The sequence below is a fragment of the Zeus faber genome, assembly GCF_960531495.2.
Source record: "Zeus faber genome assembly, chromosome: 13".
Classification (NCBI taxonomy): Eukaryota; Metazoa; Chordata; class Actinopteri; order Zeiformes; family Zeidae; genus Zeus; species Zeus faber.
In genome coordinates, this window is record NC_137198.1 from 17,061,795 (window position 1) to 17,081,753 (window position 19,959).

The 19,959-nt window shown below is 42.4% G+C and overlaps 2 protein-coding genes across 2 annotated transcripts in view; one reads left to right on the plus strand and one right to left on the minus strand.

The window, feature by feature from the left end:
* dnajc17 (DnaJ (Hsp40) homolog, subfamily C, member 17) overlaps positions 1 to 19,959 on the minus strand; it is a 39,175-nt gene that overhangs the window by 8,360 nt on the left and 10,856 nt on the right. The window contains exons 5-10 of the mRNA XM_080011792.1: positions 19,643 to 19,716; positions 18,329 to 18,440; positions 16,670 to 16,710; positions 12,958 to 13,035; positions 11,116 to 11,196; positions 10,224 to 10,313 (exon numbers count right to left, since the gene is read on the minus strand). Coding sequence (XP_079867918.1) covers positions 10,224 to 10,313; positions 11,116 to 11,196; positions 12,958 to 13,035; positions 16,670 to 16,710; positions 18,329 to 18,440; positions 19,643 to 19,716 — 476 coding nt within the window. The remainder of the gene's footprint in view (positions 1 to 10,223; positions 10,314 to 11,115; positions 11,197 to 12,957; positions 13,036 to 16,669; positions 16,711 to 18,328; positions 18,441 to 19,642; positions 19,717 to 19,959) is intronic.
* Positions 1,153 to 3,776, plus strand: LOC307238694 (cdc42 effector protein 3; the record flags this gene model as incomplete). Its single annotated transcript, XM_080011793.1, has 2 exons — positions 1,153 to 1,506; positions 3,039 to 3,776. Exon 2 carries the CDS (start codon positions 3,159 to 3,161, stop codon positions 3,774 to 3,776), a length of 618 nt encoding a protein of 205 aa, XP_079867919.1. The 5' UTR covers positions 1,153 to 1,506; positions 3,039 to 3,158.

A 19,959-nucleotide genomic window follows, 5' to 3' on the forward strand; every position in this document is an offset into this window, starting at 1 on the left:
AAGGATAAAGAAGATTAATTAGATAGTACTCTAGAGGACGAAACTGTACTGTTGAGGCAAAGAAAAAGAAAAAGTTTAAATTAGACTGGTGTGCACAACATGGTAATAATTCCATTATTTTACTTAATACTAACCAACTTTGGTTGTGTGGCAACACTAGGCAACCAACCATCAGCACTTAAAAGAAAAGGATGCAAGTGATGCCGCACGTGATTTCCAAGAGTTTCGTGTGTCATCTGCCATTCATTCCAATACAAAAGAGCTCTCCTGACTCAAGTTTTTTTATCACAGTAAAAGTACAACATTCCGATGGCAAAGACAACATGTTGGGGGGCGTGAGAATAGGAATGGAAACAAGTTATCTGTCTTGTGAAACTCAGCTTGCCCGCACATGCATGTCTGTGTGCGAATGGCTGCCTTGATTGGATAGTGAAGCCAGAGGCCTCCAGTCAGGCAGAAGGGCCAGTGTGAGGGGCTTTAGACAAGTCAACAGAGGGCAGGATATCAGGAAATGAGTGGAGCAGGGGGACAATAACATGGAGATTTAGTGATCAGTTAACCCCCACCGCTGGTTAGCTCCGGCGCGTGATCGCTTTCCCCATAACTTCCTTTTACACACAAGCCCTGAAAAGCGTGCGCGCACACACACACACACACACACACACACACACACACACACACTAACCCAAACAGTCATTTTCACACTTACTCACATACTGAGTCAACCTATAGCTCTCTCCCTCTCTTCCACACTCTTAAATGCTGTACATTTTAATATCTGTATCATAGGAAGTAAACCAACAGGGGATATTGGCGCCTGCTCTGCCGTCTCTTTCCCAGGTAACGGATGCAGCCAGCCAACCAGCGGGGATGGCTTTTACACCTATGACTCAAAGGGCGACTCACACAGCAAAGAGGATGACATCATTGGACAACTAGCAACTAACACTCTACTGAGGGGTTAAAAGGGAGAGAGGAAAAAAAACACCTGAATGCCTTGGGCCTCTTGCATCATGATCCTACCTGGCTAATCAGTTTACAAAGGACTTTTGCTGACAACACACCTGGAGAGACTTCAGCACTACTGGTGGGAGCACAAAGGGGAAACGGTTAACAGGTTGAGGATTTAACCGCGCCTTTTAAGATCAAAAACCGAGGGCTCTTTTCCTCAAGGAATGAGTACATTTGACTAATCATCAGGGTAGACACAGGTAAGGGACAGTAGCCTTGCTTGATAGCTCTGAAAAAAATGTGCCTTGACATTCTACAGTTTAGTTTTGCTGGTCGATTTGGTTTCTGTTTTCTAAAGAAGACATTATTCCCGTGGACACCACTTTAGCGTGACGATTGCGCACTGTGCCCTCAGTTCCCGACAGTTGAACAAGCCTCATCATGTCAAGAAAGAGCTCATCGGGGTGTGCATTCACCCGCCACAGCATCGTCTTCTGACTCAAAGGCGTGTGCGTGGCTCGGAGCGAAACAACCTCGATACGCGCCACAGGACAGGTAAGCACAAATTGAAATCTTTTCTATTGGACAGTAACCTATTCTAAACATAATAGTAAATCTGTTCTAGGAAACAAACAGACATGAATTTATTCTTGCCAGTCCGTGTTTCATAAGTCAGATTCAACTTTAAATTTTGAAGTAGAGGGAAATCTATCCGGAGGCTCAGGCTAATACAGCAGTGAAAGGAAACATTTTAAACGCTCAAAGTTTCTTAGCAAAAAAGGCTTTCGTGGTGATCTTCATTTTAACTTTGACTATGAGTGTTTCCTGAATATGATCCTCATGGCTGATTTTCAAAAGCTCCTCCTTGGCCAAACTGACATGTTTGGAAAGGAATGCTGTTGTGTCCGCACTCTCCAACCTCCCGCTGTTACTAAAGTGCCGATAAAACCTTTACAGGGCAACAAAACATGTTTGCCGTAGTGCCTTACAAATTTACAGAGTGAGTGTTTCAAGTCACGAACACAGATCTAATGTGGGCAAAGCTATTAGGGAGACTGTAAAAATCACAGAGCGCAAGCAGATTGTCCAATTGACATGTTGATGAAGTGAGTTCTGCGTTATTCAATAAATTGATTACAGCTCACAAAATGCAAAAATAACACAAAAGGTTAATTATAAAATATTGGACTTTGCTTTCAAATTGGAACACTCGCATTCAACATGTATTTAAACTCATCACGCGCTGAGCAATTCTACATTCCTGTCCATACGTTTTCCTTCAGATTTTATTGGTTGGTTTATTGGTTTTTATCAAATATCAATATCACATTCCTAAAATATACAGACTGGTATTTACTTACTCTGTAATACAATGGTGACTGGGTGAGACATAGCTTATGAAACCTAAAAAGCCCCATTAAATTTTAAATATGAATTGGCCTGGGTCAACGTAACAGAAAAATCAAAAAAGTTAAGAACAGAAAAAATAAAAATATAGTAAATTTGGAGCAAGCTATTAATGCCAATTATATTTTCTCAATTTACAACATTGAATACTACCCATGAAAAACAGTTTTCTAATTTTCCATGTGGACATTTTTTTCTTATGAATCTAATAATACATTAAATATCAATTGCCACTAAATGGAATGTTTTGATGTGGAGTTACTGAAGCAGCAGGTAGGAAAATAAACTGCCTTTGGAGGACATGCAGCAGACCACACCTGCAATTATGGGAACAAGCAGGGATTTGAAAAGTAAAGATTTGAGACTGAACGCTTCAAAGTATGTGTTGGAACATTTCCCAGAAGCTAAATATTTCTGAATTGCATTCGTCCAAAATCAAATGAAGCAGGTGCAATCCCCAAACAATTTCTGTCTTTTTAAAATAAGATGAGTTATATAATGTAACCATTAAACATGGTGATGGCCTGATAAGCTATAGTTGAATACTCTTAAAAAAAAAAAAAAAAAAAAAATATATATATATATATATATATATATATATTATGGAGTGGTGCCTTCTTTTACATGAATCATCATCTGAGTGTTCTAACACACAATATTTTTTCCTGTTGTAATCCCAGATGTGAATCAGCTGTTAAGACTGACCTCATTGTAACTCACTGACCAAAGCAAGTGAACCAGGAAACCTATTACGGATATATATTGGAACCTCTACATTTCATTTCAACCAGACCTGCAAGATGCCACTAAGGACCTCTTTGTATCGAAAATCAGCTTCAAGGCCCAGAAGGAGTTCCAGACGCAGGGAGGTGCTATCCGTTAACATGATTAGTTTGCCATTAGCTGATTTCCGTCATGTCTCACATATTGGCAACGACGCCCACACAGACAGCTTTGGAGACCTGTCCTTTCTCAAAATGGGCCATGGGCTGCTCTTGCAAAGCTCCCAAAGTGAGCAGAACCTCTTCCTGGCCTGCACTCCACCGCCCAAACCCCCTCGCCTTAATTTGGATGAGGCAGAGGTCCTTGACAATGCCAGCTGGGGCGTGGGTGACCAGTTCAGCGCCTCCAAGCATACAATGAAATGCAGCTCCATGCCCCTGCTGGACAGCGAGGACGGAGGAGACCTGGAAGGGGAGATCGGGTACCAACATCAAGCCACCGTTGGCTCCAACCTGAGTCACAGCCCTGGCCGGGGCAGCCTGAGCTCAGGGAGAGACAGGGACTCCACCATGACCTGTTCTGAGGACATAGTAGGTCAGCAGAAGGAGGAGGACAGTGGTTTTTCCTTCAGCCTGGACCTGGGGCCTTCCATCTTAGATGACGTTCTCCAGGTTATGGAGAGACTCCATCATTAACGGAGAAGGAAATCAAGACTATTTAGTTGATAATGTTACCAAAGTCCTCCAGCTAAATTTGATGCTGTTGTACATACTGAATAAATCTAATATATATTTGAACTAATGTCTTTGAGGTTAAGTATGCATACTTGTAAAGAAATTGACCAAAACTAAAACCCAAGATTCTTCGGTTTTATCAAGGGCAAATCCAAAACATAATATCAATACAGGTTTAACACTTTTCTAGACTTCAAGTTCAAGAAAATCAAGTTCTTGTGTTAAAAGTTTATCCCAGCAAACTTCAGACCTTCAAAGAACGCCAAGTATTTCCTCCTTTACATTGTTAATGTGTAAAGACAATGACCATTGGAGGCTGACACCAAAAGTTAATGTTCTTCTAGCATTGTGTGGGCCAGTTAACGCTGTTAGCCATTTTTTATTTTGATTGTTAATCATTATTTAGAGTGACTTGAAGTGATTTGTTTTATTCTGCATTGATCCCACCCTTGATCCCACCATCATTAATTCCTCAGCGGAGTGCGAAGATGATTGTTAGGACTTAGGACCGTAATGTTTAAGAAAAGAAAGCTGCAGCTGGAATCCAAGGCCCTCGAGCTGTGGTATCTTGACTTTTTGGCATCCTTACCATTACATTGTGTGCCCAAGGCAATTTCTCCTCCGCACGCATCGCGGAGGCCCCACTCAAAGGTAAACCAAGGTACCCCCCCAACCCCCCCATCAACCATACCCAACAACAAAGTGAAAACAAACACTTCGCTCTGCTTCCAATAAAAGGCAGCCGGTGGTGGCAGGTCGGGCTGCAACCCAAGCCAGGCCGCAGGTCCAAGACCCCTGGAAAAAAACATGCCAGGGAAGGCTGTTTTCTTAGCTGTAAATGGGAGTCCTATGCTTCTGCGAGTGGCGCGCGAGAGGGAACGTGGTAAGGAGTAATGCGATACTTCCACATGTGTAGGGGGATCGTGGCGGGAGGAGGACCAGAGACATCCATTACTACAGCAAGACTCTTGATGAGGGTTTAAACACTACCTGCTGAACAAACAGGTACCCTTCACACACAACTAGAAAAGGGGCGCGGACGCACGCACGCCGAGGTGCAAGCGCGTCGCAAAGAGCGTTTGCACGCTCACATGCACGTTTGTGTATCTTACTTCAGCCATGCCAGGCCCCTAGATGCGAGGTCCTGAGGGCCGAGGAGTCCACACAGAGCCTGGGACAAAGATGAGGGACAGAAACTACGGGGCAAAGCCACAACCAATTGTATTTCTGGTTCTCCCGTGGGATCATACTGCAAAATCCACGACCATTGCAGCTTGCTGCTCACAGATGTCAGGTGATAAATATAGTTGTCCTCGTACGACCAAAAAGACAGTTGTGTTTGTGGATATTTCTGTCCTGTATTCATTTTGTTTTTACACAATATGCTTCTCTGAATTGCATTTTTTGCATCTGCTAATTGTATTTTTATATCACCATAACACATTGTGAAACATTCTTGTATTCAAATGTACACCGCTTTTTTATTTTTGGGTAGTAAAAAAAAAAAAAACAAAAAAAACGATCTTTGTAATTTCAAGATTTGCGGTTTTGGGCAAAGAGCTACTCCAAGCAACATTTCACAAAGCTCGCCTTCAGTTGTTTACTGTTCATATGGTGATGGCCTGACATTTATTTGGATTTCTAACAGGCAAGAGCCGCTGTGATGGCATTGAGCCTTTACTGTGACGTACATTTAATTTCTCAGACGGTCGAAGTTTTTTAGCCTTCAACTGTCTGAAAGACAAAGCCACACAGTAGCATTGTGCAACGGATATAACATTGATATTGTGAGATGAGATTTTGTTTGCTGCAAAATAACAAAAATATTGTCCCTTCCTGATTTTATGCTTTACAGTAAAGTAAAAGAAATTCGGCACTGCTAGCCTGCAGGGATTATTTTGATTAGACTTAATACATTTTTGGGGGTCATTTCAAGAATATGAGATATTGCATGGAAACACCAATAGTCATCCCTGAAATACTATCACATTATGAATATTGAGGATAAGGGAGTTTCTAAAAATGAACCAGCTAGACCAGGAGGTACAACATCCCAGGCCAGAGAAACACAGACGCCTTTACTGGAAAGGCAGGTTTAGCTGGGATTATTTTCAAATACCAAGTATTACAATGAACTACAGCTTTAAGTGGCTGCTGGGAAGTGAGTTGTACACTTAGTCACTCCTTCGTGTATCCCTACTAGGAGGTGGAGGAGGTGGTGGGAGGAGGTGGCATTGAATGGCTAACTAGGGTGTGTCAGCAGTTGGTCTGCTTTTATTATCAAAAGGTAGTTCTGCATGATAAGCAGAAGAATAATCCACTTATTCAGTGAGAGCATTCCTCTGATTGAGGTTTCCCCAGACAGTCACAATGGATTTTGAAATCAAAGGTTATTTTTTTGGATGAGTAAATCAAGATGAATGACTAGACACACACACACACACACACACACACACACACACACACAGCTGAAGTTGAAAAATGAATACTTATAGGAGTGTTTTGTACAACAATACTCTGACAGGTTTAATGTTTTTGATATGAATCACTAATAATAAAAAAATATATATTATTATAAATATTTATTGACTCCTACTGTGATAGATTTAACTTAGCTTCAAGCCAGCTTTTATGAAATGAAACGGAGTCACATCGACTTAAGCTCAAGGAATGTTCGGCTAGCATGATTGAGTAAATAGAGAAGAAATGGACTGCAATAGAGGACAAATAATATTGATTCGACATAAACACGGCAAGCAACCTGCCAGCAACAAAAAGAATCAAAACTAATTCAAAAACAGATAAATAAATACATTTAAAACTCATAAAAAAATTCTAAAGTGGCTTTTAGTACAGGAAAACAAAATCAGCTATGTTCCCAAAACATTGTTTTGATAACTGAATTCTGCCTTCTGCTGATGTAATTGCCTTTGGCAGTACAACTTCATGCTACTGAAATATGCAGTATGGTGTCACAGGGGCTTTCACACGTGGGGTGGGGATTTTGCAAAACTAATATCGTTTATACTCTCCGTATGATGTCAGGGAACGTTATTGAACAGGCCCTTTTCCCATTTAAAATATATTTCAGTGGCAAGCAGAAAAGCAATAGCTTCATGAACTAGGGGTGTATGGATACCCTGGAAAGAAGTCCAAGCTCACTTAAATTGTCTGCACCGTAATAATAACTCATATTTCAAAAACCTGTCTAAAAAAGAAACGCATGGATGTTAAAGGAAATTTATGAGGAATTAAAGTAAATTATTGTTGGGTTACTGTCCTCAGTGCATGGCCCTTTGTTATTTTCTGTCTAAAACAAGCAGTGGTGGCAATCACCACCACTTTTGAAAATTAACTGATCCACCTTATTTATAGCAAAGTGGTTCATTAGCGTTATGCAAAACTCATTCAAAGTGGTCCTTTATCTTCACCTGGTCCGGCCGGGGATGTGCCTGCGTGTTTTCTGCATGTAAAATTTCCAGTCTTTCCCGCGAGCGGGGACTCTTCAAGCACCGGCAAATCGAGAGACTGGAAAAATTATCCCAGAGTAGAGAATCTGCAGCATCTGGTTTGTGTCGTGACACGGATGTGATGACTCGGCCTTTGGATGGAAGCAAACCGACTCAAACAGTAGTGTCCGATTGTCTCTGCAGCTCTATAAACCAAAACTTGCGACACTGATTCATGATGCTATCACACTTCCTGAGACATGAGAATCAGTACAAGCAGGGATAACGCAGACAGTTTGACATGGAATCCGTTGCCAAGTCGGTTTTGGAGGTTAGGTATGAACTATTGGTCATATTCTGTGGAATCCCTATAGTTGGCAGCAGATGTGAAATCACATTGTGATGCAGTTGTTGTTTTTTGTTTTAGCTCATTGGAGACAGCTCTTAGTCTTAAATGTATGAGCCATACATACTTTCTATTGTCACAACAGCCACAATTAACATTAAACTGCTGTTTATGCTTTTCAGTGAGGTTCATTCATGCATTGTTTGTGGGTTGCCATGATTCATTCAGAATTCCAGCAAGTGTTTGCATGACTATGCCTGTGTGAGAAATTCTTGCATATGATGTATTGCGCATATTTCATTAACAACTCATTATCCGGCCTCTAATTAAAGTAATTGATAACGGCACTGTGCAAAGACCCACAACAAAGTGTGCTCAGAAGGCCTAGCCAACTCCTATCCAAATATGAGGGATCCAAATGACGTCAGCGGCATGGGAAGAAACTGCACGCATCTTGGAGCACCAGGTGATGCCCACTCTAAATATAATCGCACAGAGCAAAAACCGACCAAACTCAAAGGACTATAGACAAATCACATCCCAACACAATGTCCTCTCCCTATAGGTGAAACTCAGCCGGGAACACGTACTCTGCGTCCAAACGTTAAACAGGTCTTCTCAATGTCTTGTCCTAAGCGCTGTGTAAATCTCCCAAACCGTGATATAGTGAGTGATGTTCAAGGTCTCTGTACTCCGAGGGGGTCTTCCGGACCAGTTTAGGGGCCCAGCTGCAGCAGGTTTCCTCACCACTGGCCCCAGACTCAATTATTAAGCCCTGTGGAGTTTGGGCTGAGGTCATGCGTGTGTGTCTCTAAGCTCCCTGTAGCGAGACCCCCGACCCCCCCCAAAGCGAGCGCTGGATTGATGAGGTTACGGAGGCAGGTCTTCACCTAAGCTGCTCCTTTGTGATTGCAGCTGGCGGGCCGGGGGAAAGGAAGGATAGACGGTTGGATGGAAGATGGAGGAGGCGGAACTGCTTTTTGGATTACAGAATTTCTGGGATGGGACCTCCAAGACTTGTCTTCGTCATTATTCTTTTTACTCTTTACTCGAGCTATCTCGCTCTCCATCCTCCTCGCTCTCAATTGACCCAGGGCCAGATGTAGGTTATTATTATTACTAATATCCACACTGGATCTGTCATTATGTCATGTGGGGCCTCTTTAGCGAGGTGTGTTCTCACTGAGGGCTAATGTGAAAATCACCCTGCCACAGTCGTGTTTTCATTCCCGCGCCCCGTGCAGCAGAAAGCAGAGCTAAAGAAATGAAGCAATCAGCATCAGATATCTGTGAGGCAAACTGGGTTACCGCAATAACATTGAAACAGATTAGTGTGACAAGTCCCAGTGTGGAGGCTGGGAGCCCTGCGTACTAGTCCAGAGCAGGCGGCCTGGGACACCGTGCTGGGTGTGGGTGTGTGTGTGTGGGTGTGTGTGTGTGCCTGTGTGCGTGTGCCTGTGTGCGTGTGTGGGGGGGGTTGAAACCCAGTTCACCTGGAGCTCTGGGGGACACGGATAAGGGAAGGAGAGTACTTGTCCATGGATCCCCCACAGACTCCGAGACATATAGGTTCAAGAGAGGCGCTATAGGCCTGAGGTCATGTTAACGAAAGTAATATTATAATGACAATGGCAATTCTCAGTAGGATACATCTGAATTTAGTTTATCTTCGGACAGGAAAGGACCTAATGTGCGTGTGGTTCCTGCATATATATGTGCTGGCAGCCAAAGAGGAGGAATATAAAGCATGTATAATGAAATAGAAAACAAAATTAAAAAAACAAAAAACAAAAAAAAAAAAAAAAAAAACAATGAATCCAGATTCCAACATGGACTACTGCAATCCCCAAAGCACAAGAGGGGGGGGACTTTTTAGACAGTATTTCTAAATATGGTTTTCAGGAAAAAAAAGTTTCTGGCCAACAAATCAGATATTATGCTTGATATTTACAACATAACCTGACCATAACACAATACACACAACACGCACACGTTCAGGCACATAAATCAGCAACACATACAATCAAGAACACACATGAAAAGTGCAATGGCCATAAAAAATATCCAACTGTTTCTCTTGGCGTTTCACAGCTCTCGGTGGCCTAGGCATATGTTTGAATATGAGCTGAGCGTGGGCATTTTGGGCAGCTTCTCGTGCCAGGATACCATTATAGCAAACCCCTGGCCCTATGCTGCGGAGGGAAGCAAAGATTGTCGGGGTCCCCCAGGTCAGGCCTGTTAATGAGTGGCAGGCCAGGGGCCAGGCCAAGCGCCACGCCAGGTTTGGGTCGCTCCAAGGCAAATAAACTAGGGCCTATTTAACTAAACACATTGTCCTGGTCCAAACAAGAGCATTGAAAGCACTGGGGCAATATTTGTGCTGCTGATTCGAAAATAAAACCTCTGAAGGTTTACATACTTCTCTTTGCGGGACACTGTTTGGAAAATAGTGTTTGTGTTGGAAGTGGTACACATGACAGGATTTTGTAACAGAGGAATAACGATATACCTTTTTTGGTAGGAATCATAACGAAGCACGTAGACGCTGACGTAGACGTAGACTTCTGCATTCATTGCTGTTTTGTTTTTTTTGTATCGTCATTGTCATCATACCTGTGTTGATGCAACTTCTGGTTCTCCTTCAATCCACGAAATCTTCAATGGATTCCCATTTAGGCCTGTTTCATACTTGACTGCCCGTTCCTAGAGAAAGCAATGTATGAGTGATTCAGGGCAGAATAACTCCAGGCAGATTTAAAGCAAAAATATTTTTTGAGCTAAACCTCTCCCCCCTCTGATCACTGGGAGTCAACCTCAGTGATTGGCATTAGAATCTTGCGGCAGATCTTCGTCTGAAGATCTCAGTTTAAAAGCTTCTGATGCCAATCACTCGGGTTGACTCCCAATGCTTCGAAAAATACTGGCATTTTCCTTTAACACTTTGTCAATATGACTTTTTCAAGGTTTCAATGTGTATTGATGACACGTGCACTTCTGCGGGATGGGTGCTATGAAGCACGTTAATAGAAAGAAGATACAAATGAAACACAGGACGTTGAACTTCTACTGCCCCTGCCCCCAGAACAGCTCTGCTAGCCAGAGATGTGCAGTCGCAGACCACAGCCCGGGGCTTGGGATCACAGTGGACAGACAGGCTATCCGCAAGGGAACCAAACTACGTGGCGGTGGAACCACAGCTTAGCAGGCAACAAAGAGGCCTGAGGAACCAGACGCTGTAGAACAATACGACGGCTGGAGTCCTTCCGTCCAGTTCCTAGAAGCACATGGAGAGCTCGGCGAGACCACTGCAACAGCTTGTTTTGGGTTTGGTAGACTGTCCCGAGGCTCTTGCAGTAATAGTCAAACTCTGAGGGTTACCTTCAATGTCAACTCTGACGAGTTGTAAACAAATGTGGGACTACACAAATTGATTCTTCAGAGGAGGTTTTCATTTCGGAGTAAACAGACTAAGGACACCGCCCGGGAGAAAGAGTTGAGTACTTACAGCTCCTTGTACCGTTGCGAACTCCACCACAGCACTTCCCTTCTTCTTACTTGACACAAGCACATTCAAAATGTCCCCGTACTGGAGGTACAATTATGGGAAGGAGAGAAAAGGAAAAAGAAAGGGCGGGAGAGATGAAGGAACATTAAAATTTGTATTTCATGTCTCGGCACAAACCATAACCGAGGAAATGCAAAGCAAATATAGACCGACAAACTCAAACAATGCTGAAATGAGAGTATACAATGTTCGCTTTTTCACTGAATGACTGAATGTTGATTAAATTAAAAAAATAAAATAAAATAAAAATAAAAAAAGGTCTTAATGTATATGGGTACAATGAGATTCCTAAGAATATTAGATAACATTTAACATATTTTCCAAAAATAAGACCTCATTTTCAAAAGCTGACTGATCTTTGAGAACATAACCTCAAGAGCAAATAAAAATCACGCCAACATTTTTATCTGCCATTTTTGTGGTGAGAAACATCAGCAACCCCTGTTATGGAGGCTGGAATTAGCCGTGGCACAGATCCAGTTTCCTTCCACTGAGAAAGAGCACGGGGATGAAGGTTTGGATGCATCGAGGGATCAGGGCTCGGCCAAGGTCACGGACTGACCTCTGCCCAAGATGGACGGACGGGGGCGATTCTTGGCTCGGTATGCTAAACTATGTTGAGTAAAGGAAAAGGATTTTGAGCACAACTACAGTTCCTCAGCAGCGGAGGGCCCGGTGTCACCTGAAAAAGGAGGCCCTCTGTAGTTTAGCTGTCCCCTGGCCCACAAAAGAAGTATGCGAGCAAAGAGAAACAAGGGGAAGGCCGCGGAGAATCACTTTTCTGGGAAATCTAGTAGTCTGGAAACAGGACAGGCCAGGAATGCTAATGGAGGTCGAGGACACTCTAAAGTCGGCCAACATTGACAAAGGGGAGTCTCCAAGGTCCCTTATTTCATATAATATAAATATCCTAAAATGTCTCTTTTCCCTGTAGGAGGAGAGCTAATACTTTAAGAGGCCAAAGTACATAAATGCACACAAAAATACAACCATGTTCCCACACAGCAGCGAGTATTTCTACTCCCTCACTCCATTACCTGACACGAATTGGAGCACGCCCTCTGAGACGCCGTTGTTTTTCCAATTCCACTCTATTTAGCTAAGATTTTTTTCTATTCAAACAAAAAGTAACAACACTGTTTTCCATCACATTCTTTGCTCTGACCCTGCCCTTCTTGACCTGGCAAGGAGGGACCGGCCATATCGATTGAATGCGTGCGGAGGAGAAATTGAAGCGCCTTTTTCCGGGCGGCTTGACGTCAGTGACACTTGCCCTATCCTTATTGCGGGCTGACCTACGCCCACACCTTGTTCACACAACAAGGTGGATTTGGGTTGCATGAGAAGAGCCCATTTCCTAGCGACTCCCCTGGCCCCGCTAAACTTCCCGGGTAAGACGGGCACTAACAATGGTGTGCATGGCTTTAAAAGGGCACTCCAGCATTGCCCTCAGCACTTTCACTGCAACAAAAGTTAATGGACCTTGTTTAAGGGGGAAAAATAAAAACATCTAGAGCTGATGTCATAAAGAGCTCAGACATGGACAAACTATGCAGGTAGAGTTAGTTATGGTGATCCTTCAAGTGTGAGAGTGATCTGCTGCTGTCGGTTATTTGCACCAAGTAACATGTGCCTGCATATTTATCTAATAGTGTGGCAGTCAAGTCTCAAGACAGGTTAAGTCTATTTATAAAGCCCTTAATCACAATAGTCTCAAAGGGCTTCACAAACACACATACACCGTGAATGAATGAATGAATGAATAAATAAATGAATGAATACCTTGTATAGCAGTCTGAAAAGAACGTCTTGAGAGTATCCCCCATTTGTGTCATCATCCTTACGGCACTTCCACTTTAACTGGGAAGATAGAAACATAAACAGTCAAATAACATCAGCCAGTAAGACAAACAGAATAATAATAAAAACATTTTTTTTGCATAATACAGGACCAAAGTCAAACAAGATAAATGGATAAAAAATAATAAAAATCATACAATATAATACACTAGTAACACATTTGTATGGCTTAAAAGAGACCTTTTGGAGCAACAGCCCAGCACTAATGCTCCATTTGGCCAGATGTGGCAGACCGCTCGAATCAGCAGGGCCAAATACTGCAGTGACTCACCTGCATAACTGAAATCTCACAGGATAAGAGCCGATCATTAATTATTTTAATGATATAGAAGAGCAAAGAAAGATTGATGGCAAGGAATTGTGCTGTGTTGTGGCCAAGGACTGAGAGGGGAAGAAAAAAAAAAGCCTGTCAGTGGCGTACTTAAGTTGAGGTCATTAGGTATGGTATTAAGAAGAGATTTTTGAAACACAGATTTAGGGATTATAGATGACATAAGGTGTGACACGAATGTGTGACTGTGAATCACCTTTCTGTCCATGGACTAGAAAAGGCGCTATATACAGTATGTATACACCGATCAGCCACAACATTAAAACCACCACTAATAACCACTAACATTGTGTAGCCCCCCCCCTGTGCCGCCAAAACAGCTCTGACCCGTTGAGGTATCGACTGCACAAGACCTCTGAAGGTGTCCTGTAGTATCTGGCACCGAAATGTTAGCAGCAGATCCTTTAAGTCCTGGAAGTTGTGAGGTGGGGCCCCGTGGATCACAGCTTTTTGTTCCAGCACATCCCACAGATGCTAGATCGGGTCGGACCCTAACCCCGACCATCCACATGATGTAGAAGAAAACGTGATTCATCAGACCAGGCCACCTTCTTCCCCATACGCAGCAAGCTGTTATGCACTGTGTGTTCTGACAACTTTCTATCAAAGCAGCATTAACTTTTTCACCAATTTGTGCCACAGTAGCTCTTCTGTGGGATCGGACCAGACGGGCTGGACTTCCCTCCCCAAGCGCATCAAACACGGCCCTGATCCTGTCGCCGGATGACCGGTTGTCCTTCCTTGGACCACTTTAGGTAAGTACTAATCACTGCATACCAGGAACACCCCATAAGACTTGCTGTTTTGGAGATGCTCTGACCCAGTCTAGCATCAGAATTTGGTCCTTGTCAAAGTGGCTCAGATCCTTACGCTTGCCCATTTTTCCTGCTTCCAACACATCAACATCAAGAACTGACTGTTCACTTGCTGCCGAATATATCCCACCCCTTGACAGGTGCCATTGGAACGAGATGATCAATGTTATTTACTTCACCTGTCACTGGTTTTAATGTTGTGGCTGATCAGTGTATGTACTGTGTAAAGGTTTTAGGCACTTAAGATGTTTCACAACAACATTTGTCGATTATTTTATATCGTCTGCATTTGTGTGTCAATATGGTTGTAGCATGACAACAACCCCAAACACACAGCCAGAGTCATAAAGAAGTATCTTCAGTGAAAAGAAGAACAAGGGGTCCTGCAACAGATGCTATGCTCCCCTCAGAGCCCTGATGTCAACATCATCCAGTCAGGCTGGGATTCCATGAAGAGACACAAGCAGCTGAGACCTGAGCCTCAATGCCCACAACAACGGTGGAAAGTTCTCCAAGGTGTTTGTTTGGAACAACCTGCCTAAAAAGTACATTCAAAAACTGTGCCTAAGTGTTGGTGTTGTTTTGAAGACAAAGGGTGGTCACACTGAATATTGATTTGATGAAGTTTTATTTTGTTTATTGCACTTTGTATGTCCATAATTGATAAATAAAAATATTCATGACACTATTTTTGAAAGCATCATCACTTAACTGCATTTTTTCACAAGTGCCTACAACTTGTGTATGTACATACAATGTATGTACAGTATATATACACACACGTACATAAACCATAAACACCGACACACATACTGTATATATTCTCACACACACACACACACACACACACACACACACACACACACACACACACACACACACACACACACACACACACACACACACACACACACACACACACACACACACACACACACTTCTGTAGAGAAAGGAAAAAAGCGAGCTTGATGAACAGGCTCTAACAAAGGCTTGAGCCTCTTTCGTTTTAGTGTGTGTTTGGAATACCTCCACTTCAATGAGTATTGGGTTCTCACACAGCTAAATTTGGACATTTTAGCCGGTTATTTTTTTTCACAAGTAATGGTCAAGTCCAGTTTATTAACCTAAACTTGACATAAGAAACAGGGTCAAGACCTTATCAAACTAAATGTTCATAGCAGTATTATACAGTATGATGGCAGTCACCCAGTGCTGATTCAGCGCCAGCATTCTGCTCAATGTCAAAGAAACAGGATTTCTGGGAAGTACCCTGTCTACACAGACCATTTGACCCACCATTAACCAAATATTCATGGTTTGTTTCCAAGAGCCATCTCCTTTTCCCCAACGATAACCTTGTTGTCCAATAATCTAATTCATTCATCTTCAAATGATGCATGGAAGTGACTTATGTCCATGATTCTAGCTTGCACCCACTTATTGGTTGAGACATTCTTTCACTACTGGTCTAAGCAGCTCTCAGGAGGTTTGACGTAGTTTGCAAGACCAGCTTTTGGCTTTTGTACATTTTTAGTGCCAACACTAATACGAAAAAAAGTAGATATCAGCAGATGGAAGTGTGAAGTTTAAAAAAAAGACTAAATCGCTCCACATCTTGATTTTGAAAACTCAAACCTCTGTCTGACAGATTAATACTGTGGAACCAGTTGTGAGCTCTCCATTGTCCTCACGTATGCACATGGCTTTTATCGACATCGGTCTCCAAGCTGCTGTTTGTTTTCCTAGGTGAACACTGGGGGAATCCACCACTGCACTAGATGGCTATCAAATTTTTGAACAAGATTAAATACCTAAACGCATTAGCTAACATCCCTCGTGCCGGTTAATACTGGGACCGGGCGTTTCCAGGAGGAAATATAATAAGCCTTCTCTCTCTTTGCACAGTTAGTTTACAAGTCTCTCGACGGCGTCGAGCCTACACTGGAGGAATGGGCGTTCGGGCAGCGGACTCGCTCCACGGTGAGACAGCGTATGTCGTCACAAAATTTTTAATCACCGCAAATTGTCTTGATTTTTCAGCCAAAAATTCCCCTGTTGCATGGAAATACAGAATTGGCCTTTGTTGAAAACCCCCAAAACACACACATAAAAATGCAAACACACTTTTACACTTTCTGAATTGAAGATAGTGTTTTATCAATTATTGCCAACATTTTTAACTGTTTATCATTCATGTTTATTTGAAGGGTCATTGTATATTGGCAATTTATTCTTGTTTCTAGTTTACTTTTTTAGGTCTATTGTATATCGAGAATTTTTTTCTTATAACTTTATTATTAATGCCTGTTTTGTATTTGAGCCGCTGTGACACCACAATTCCCTCAGAGGATGAATAAAATATCTATCTATCTATCTGTAAATCCATCTTACCTTCTCCCCATCCCTCTCTGAGAAGCTCGACCCTCAACCTCAATCTTCCCTCTGGGTTCAATCCTTAGACCTCAAACACCACAATCGAAAGACTTACTTTTAATTTGGGGGTTACGTTGCTCTTGGAACATCTTCCCGCTGTTGAGCATGATAGAGAGCACACAAAGAGAGAAAAAAAAGAGCCGGTAATGAGAGATTTTGTCAGGCAGGAACCTCAACACCGGAGAAGTGTCATCGGGGACGGACGGCTTTGTCATCGCCGTCTCAGCCATTGTCTCACACTAATGCGGCCAGACAGCAGTGCTGAAGCGGCGATTCATTCGTCATTTCACAGCACCACATTGACATTTCAAGGAAAAAAAAATTTATATATATATATATAAATACTTGCTATTAAACTTAAATTAAAGTATTAAAAGTAAAACATGTCATATCCAGAGCCTATAACACGGCATAAAGCATGATGTACCTTTTATTTCTACAAATAAGTGCTTAATCATATTCTAATTTACAAGAAAAACTAAATGTATAGGTATTCTTAAGCAAGTACAGACATTAGAAACATGTACTGAAGTACTTTGTTACTTTCCACCACTGGTCTAACTAGACAGTTATCAGGGGAAAAGAGGTTTGATGGACAACTGCGTGTGACACAGTGTTGACTGATTGTACTTTTGCCTTCTTATTACCACAATAAAATCCATAAATAGGGTTTCCCCCCCCATTTACAGATCCAACTAATGTTTTCTTACAGTCCACAATTTTCCCCAAGAAACATCAATTTAGCTGTTGCTGTTCTTGTCTTTGTGTCAATGATATTTGGCGAACCACAGGCTGCTTGTCGACTCAAGCGGTTTGCGAGATGGCTTGGAGCTGTACGGGGTGATGTACAACAGCAACAGAAATGGATAAAAGCAGACAGTATCTAAAATCAGGGGTTCTCAAACTGTTTGGCAGGCCACCCCTAAAAAAAATAAATAAATAAATAAATAAAAAAGTCAAAAGGCCTCGCAACCTCGTCATTCCGACTCGCCAATGTTCGATCTGACAGCAACATAGTTACGTACAAACCATCGTGGAGTTGGCAGCCCAAGTAGAATTGGAATAAAATCATTGCCATTCGCGCTGCTTTTGTGCCGATTTGTGGTGCTATGGTTTTTGATATATTTAACATTATATTTAATGAGCTGTTATGTAACTTTCCACCCCATCAACGTCCATGTCGCTCGATGGGTGACCAAAGGTCCAGATTTGTGTGGGATAGTTCCGCATTTGACCAAATGTCCGTCAATCAAACGGAATGTCCTGCAATTTGATCAATAAATTCCTTTCAGATTGACATTAATTTCCATGCATGCTGCGCTGAGAGTCAGCGCAGCAGCAGCAGCTTTTCTGATAGCAAAGTGTCTCCTCTTTTCCTGCGCTGTCAGCGACAGGAGCGGGAGAGTGAGTTGCTATGATTGCAGGGACGCTCCATGGAGCTGTGCGCGCACACACGCTGTCTCCCTCAGTCTCTCTCACAGAAAATGTAGCCTACAAGCTCATCATTGTGCATCTACCCAATGATTTAACAGAGAATTTTTTCTGAACATTTATTTCTATTTTGCGAAAAAACTATCTTATAAAAAAAACAAAAACATTTTTCTTATTTTTCTGCATGTTCAGAAAATCATCTGGCGACCCCCGGCAGCGGGACCCACAGTTTGAGAACCCCCGTCTTAAATAAGAGGATTGGAAGGAAATGCGACCTCGGTACCTGTCTGTGTGGAGCCCGCCGTGGCCAGCCGCTGTGCCTCCTTTTCCCTGTCTCTGTAGCGCTGCTGTTCCTCCTCAAGCAGCCGGCACCCCTCCTCTCTCAAACGAGTAATCTGATGGGACCACACACACACACACACACACACACACACACACACACACACACACACACACACACACACACACACACACACACACACACACACACACACACACACACACACACACACACACACACGTACATTTTAATTTAATTCTTCAAGTGCATCAGAATGCATTTCCAGCTTTCAGCAAGTTCTATTAAGACCTTTTTAATGTCAGCTTGAGCTGAAATTTAAACAGGTACCCAATAATCCTCCATATAGTGAAAATTCACCATTTTAAGTTGATACTATGGAGTCTAGCTTATGTTTGTAAAGAAAGTTATACAAATTTCAGTCAGATTTGAGATAAAGACTTAATATAATATTTCTGTGCTTTTTTTCTTATAAAAGGGGACTGGCAACAGCCGTCAATGTCTGAATGAATACATATGTGTATGTTACCGTGCTTTTCTTTTTTTATTGGAAGCTAAATCTAATGCCCTTACAAATGTCTGACTTTTGAATATGAATTGAGTCCTTCATTTAACACCTAAGTGTTTTAAATGACCTGTCAACAATTAATAGCAAAACTTTTATTTATAATCTTTATCCATATAATAAACCTATATTTTAGAATCAATAAGGTGGCATATACCCTGGTTCCATAGCTGCTTTGCATTGGGATGGCTCTGGTTGACGGTTCATCTTATTAACTGTGGCAACAATGCCTTGGCTGTAGACAGGAAATTAAACAGTGCCACCTAGTGGTCCCTTCTCATTTCACAGAGTCCTCATGCACATGGCCCCAGCATCGCATGCGTTGAGGCATGTTGAGCGCAAGCCCAGACTCAGATGCACGCAAAGGGTTTTTTTTGTGTGTGTATCTTTGGCTTTCTGAACAAAGTGCCTAATGGGTTTAGTGAAAAATAATGATATGGCAGTGGAAAAAAAAAAAGACTTGTTCCGGACGGGCCTTTGTTCGCAGCCCAAGTCTGCTGGTGGACTTGAAGCCAATCAGAAGGGAGTGTTTGACGGATAACAGGATAGATGCACCTGGGGTTGTGCTTTGTTATTTCCTGGAATGTGCCTCTACCTTGCTCTCACCACATGTCGGGGCTGTGCGGTTGTTGTGATTGTGTTTTTTTTCTTTTTTTTTGTCTTTTCGGTTTCTTCATCTTCCCCAGAACACTGTGCGGTGAGGTAACGTTGGCTCTGGCGATTCCATTTCTTACCTCCCTCTCCTCTTGGTCCCTAGTGATTTTCTCCTCCTCTTGTCTCTTATATTCATGCTCCCTGGCCTCCAAATCTGTCAGAATAAAACACACACACACGTACACAACACACAAGCACAGGTGTCAAAACGCATTCTTCACAATGCATAATGATATTTAATATATATAATTTTATATATCAAAAATATTATAATATTTATATTTAATGGCGGAGAACATGCCCTCGCCGAGTCAATACCCTAAACTCGGTCATGTTCCTCAAACCATTCATGAACATTGTTTGCAGTGTGGCAGGGCGCATTATCCTGCTGCAAGAG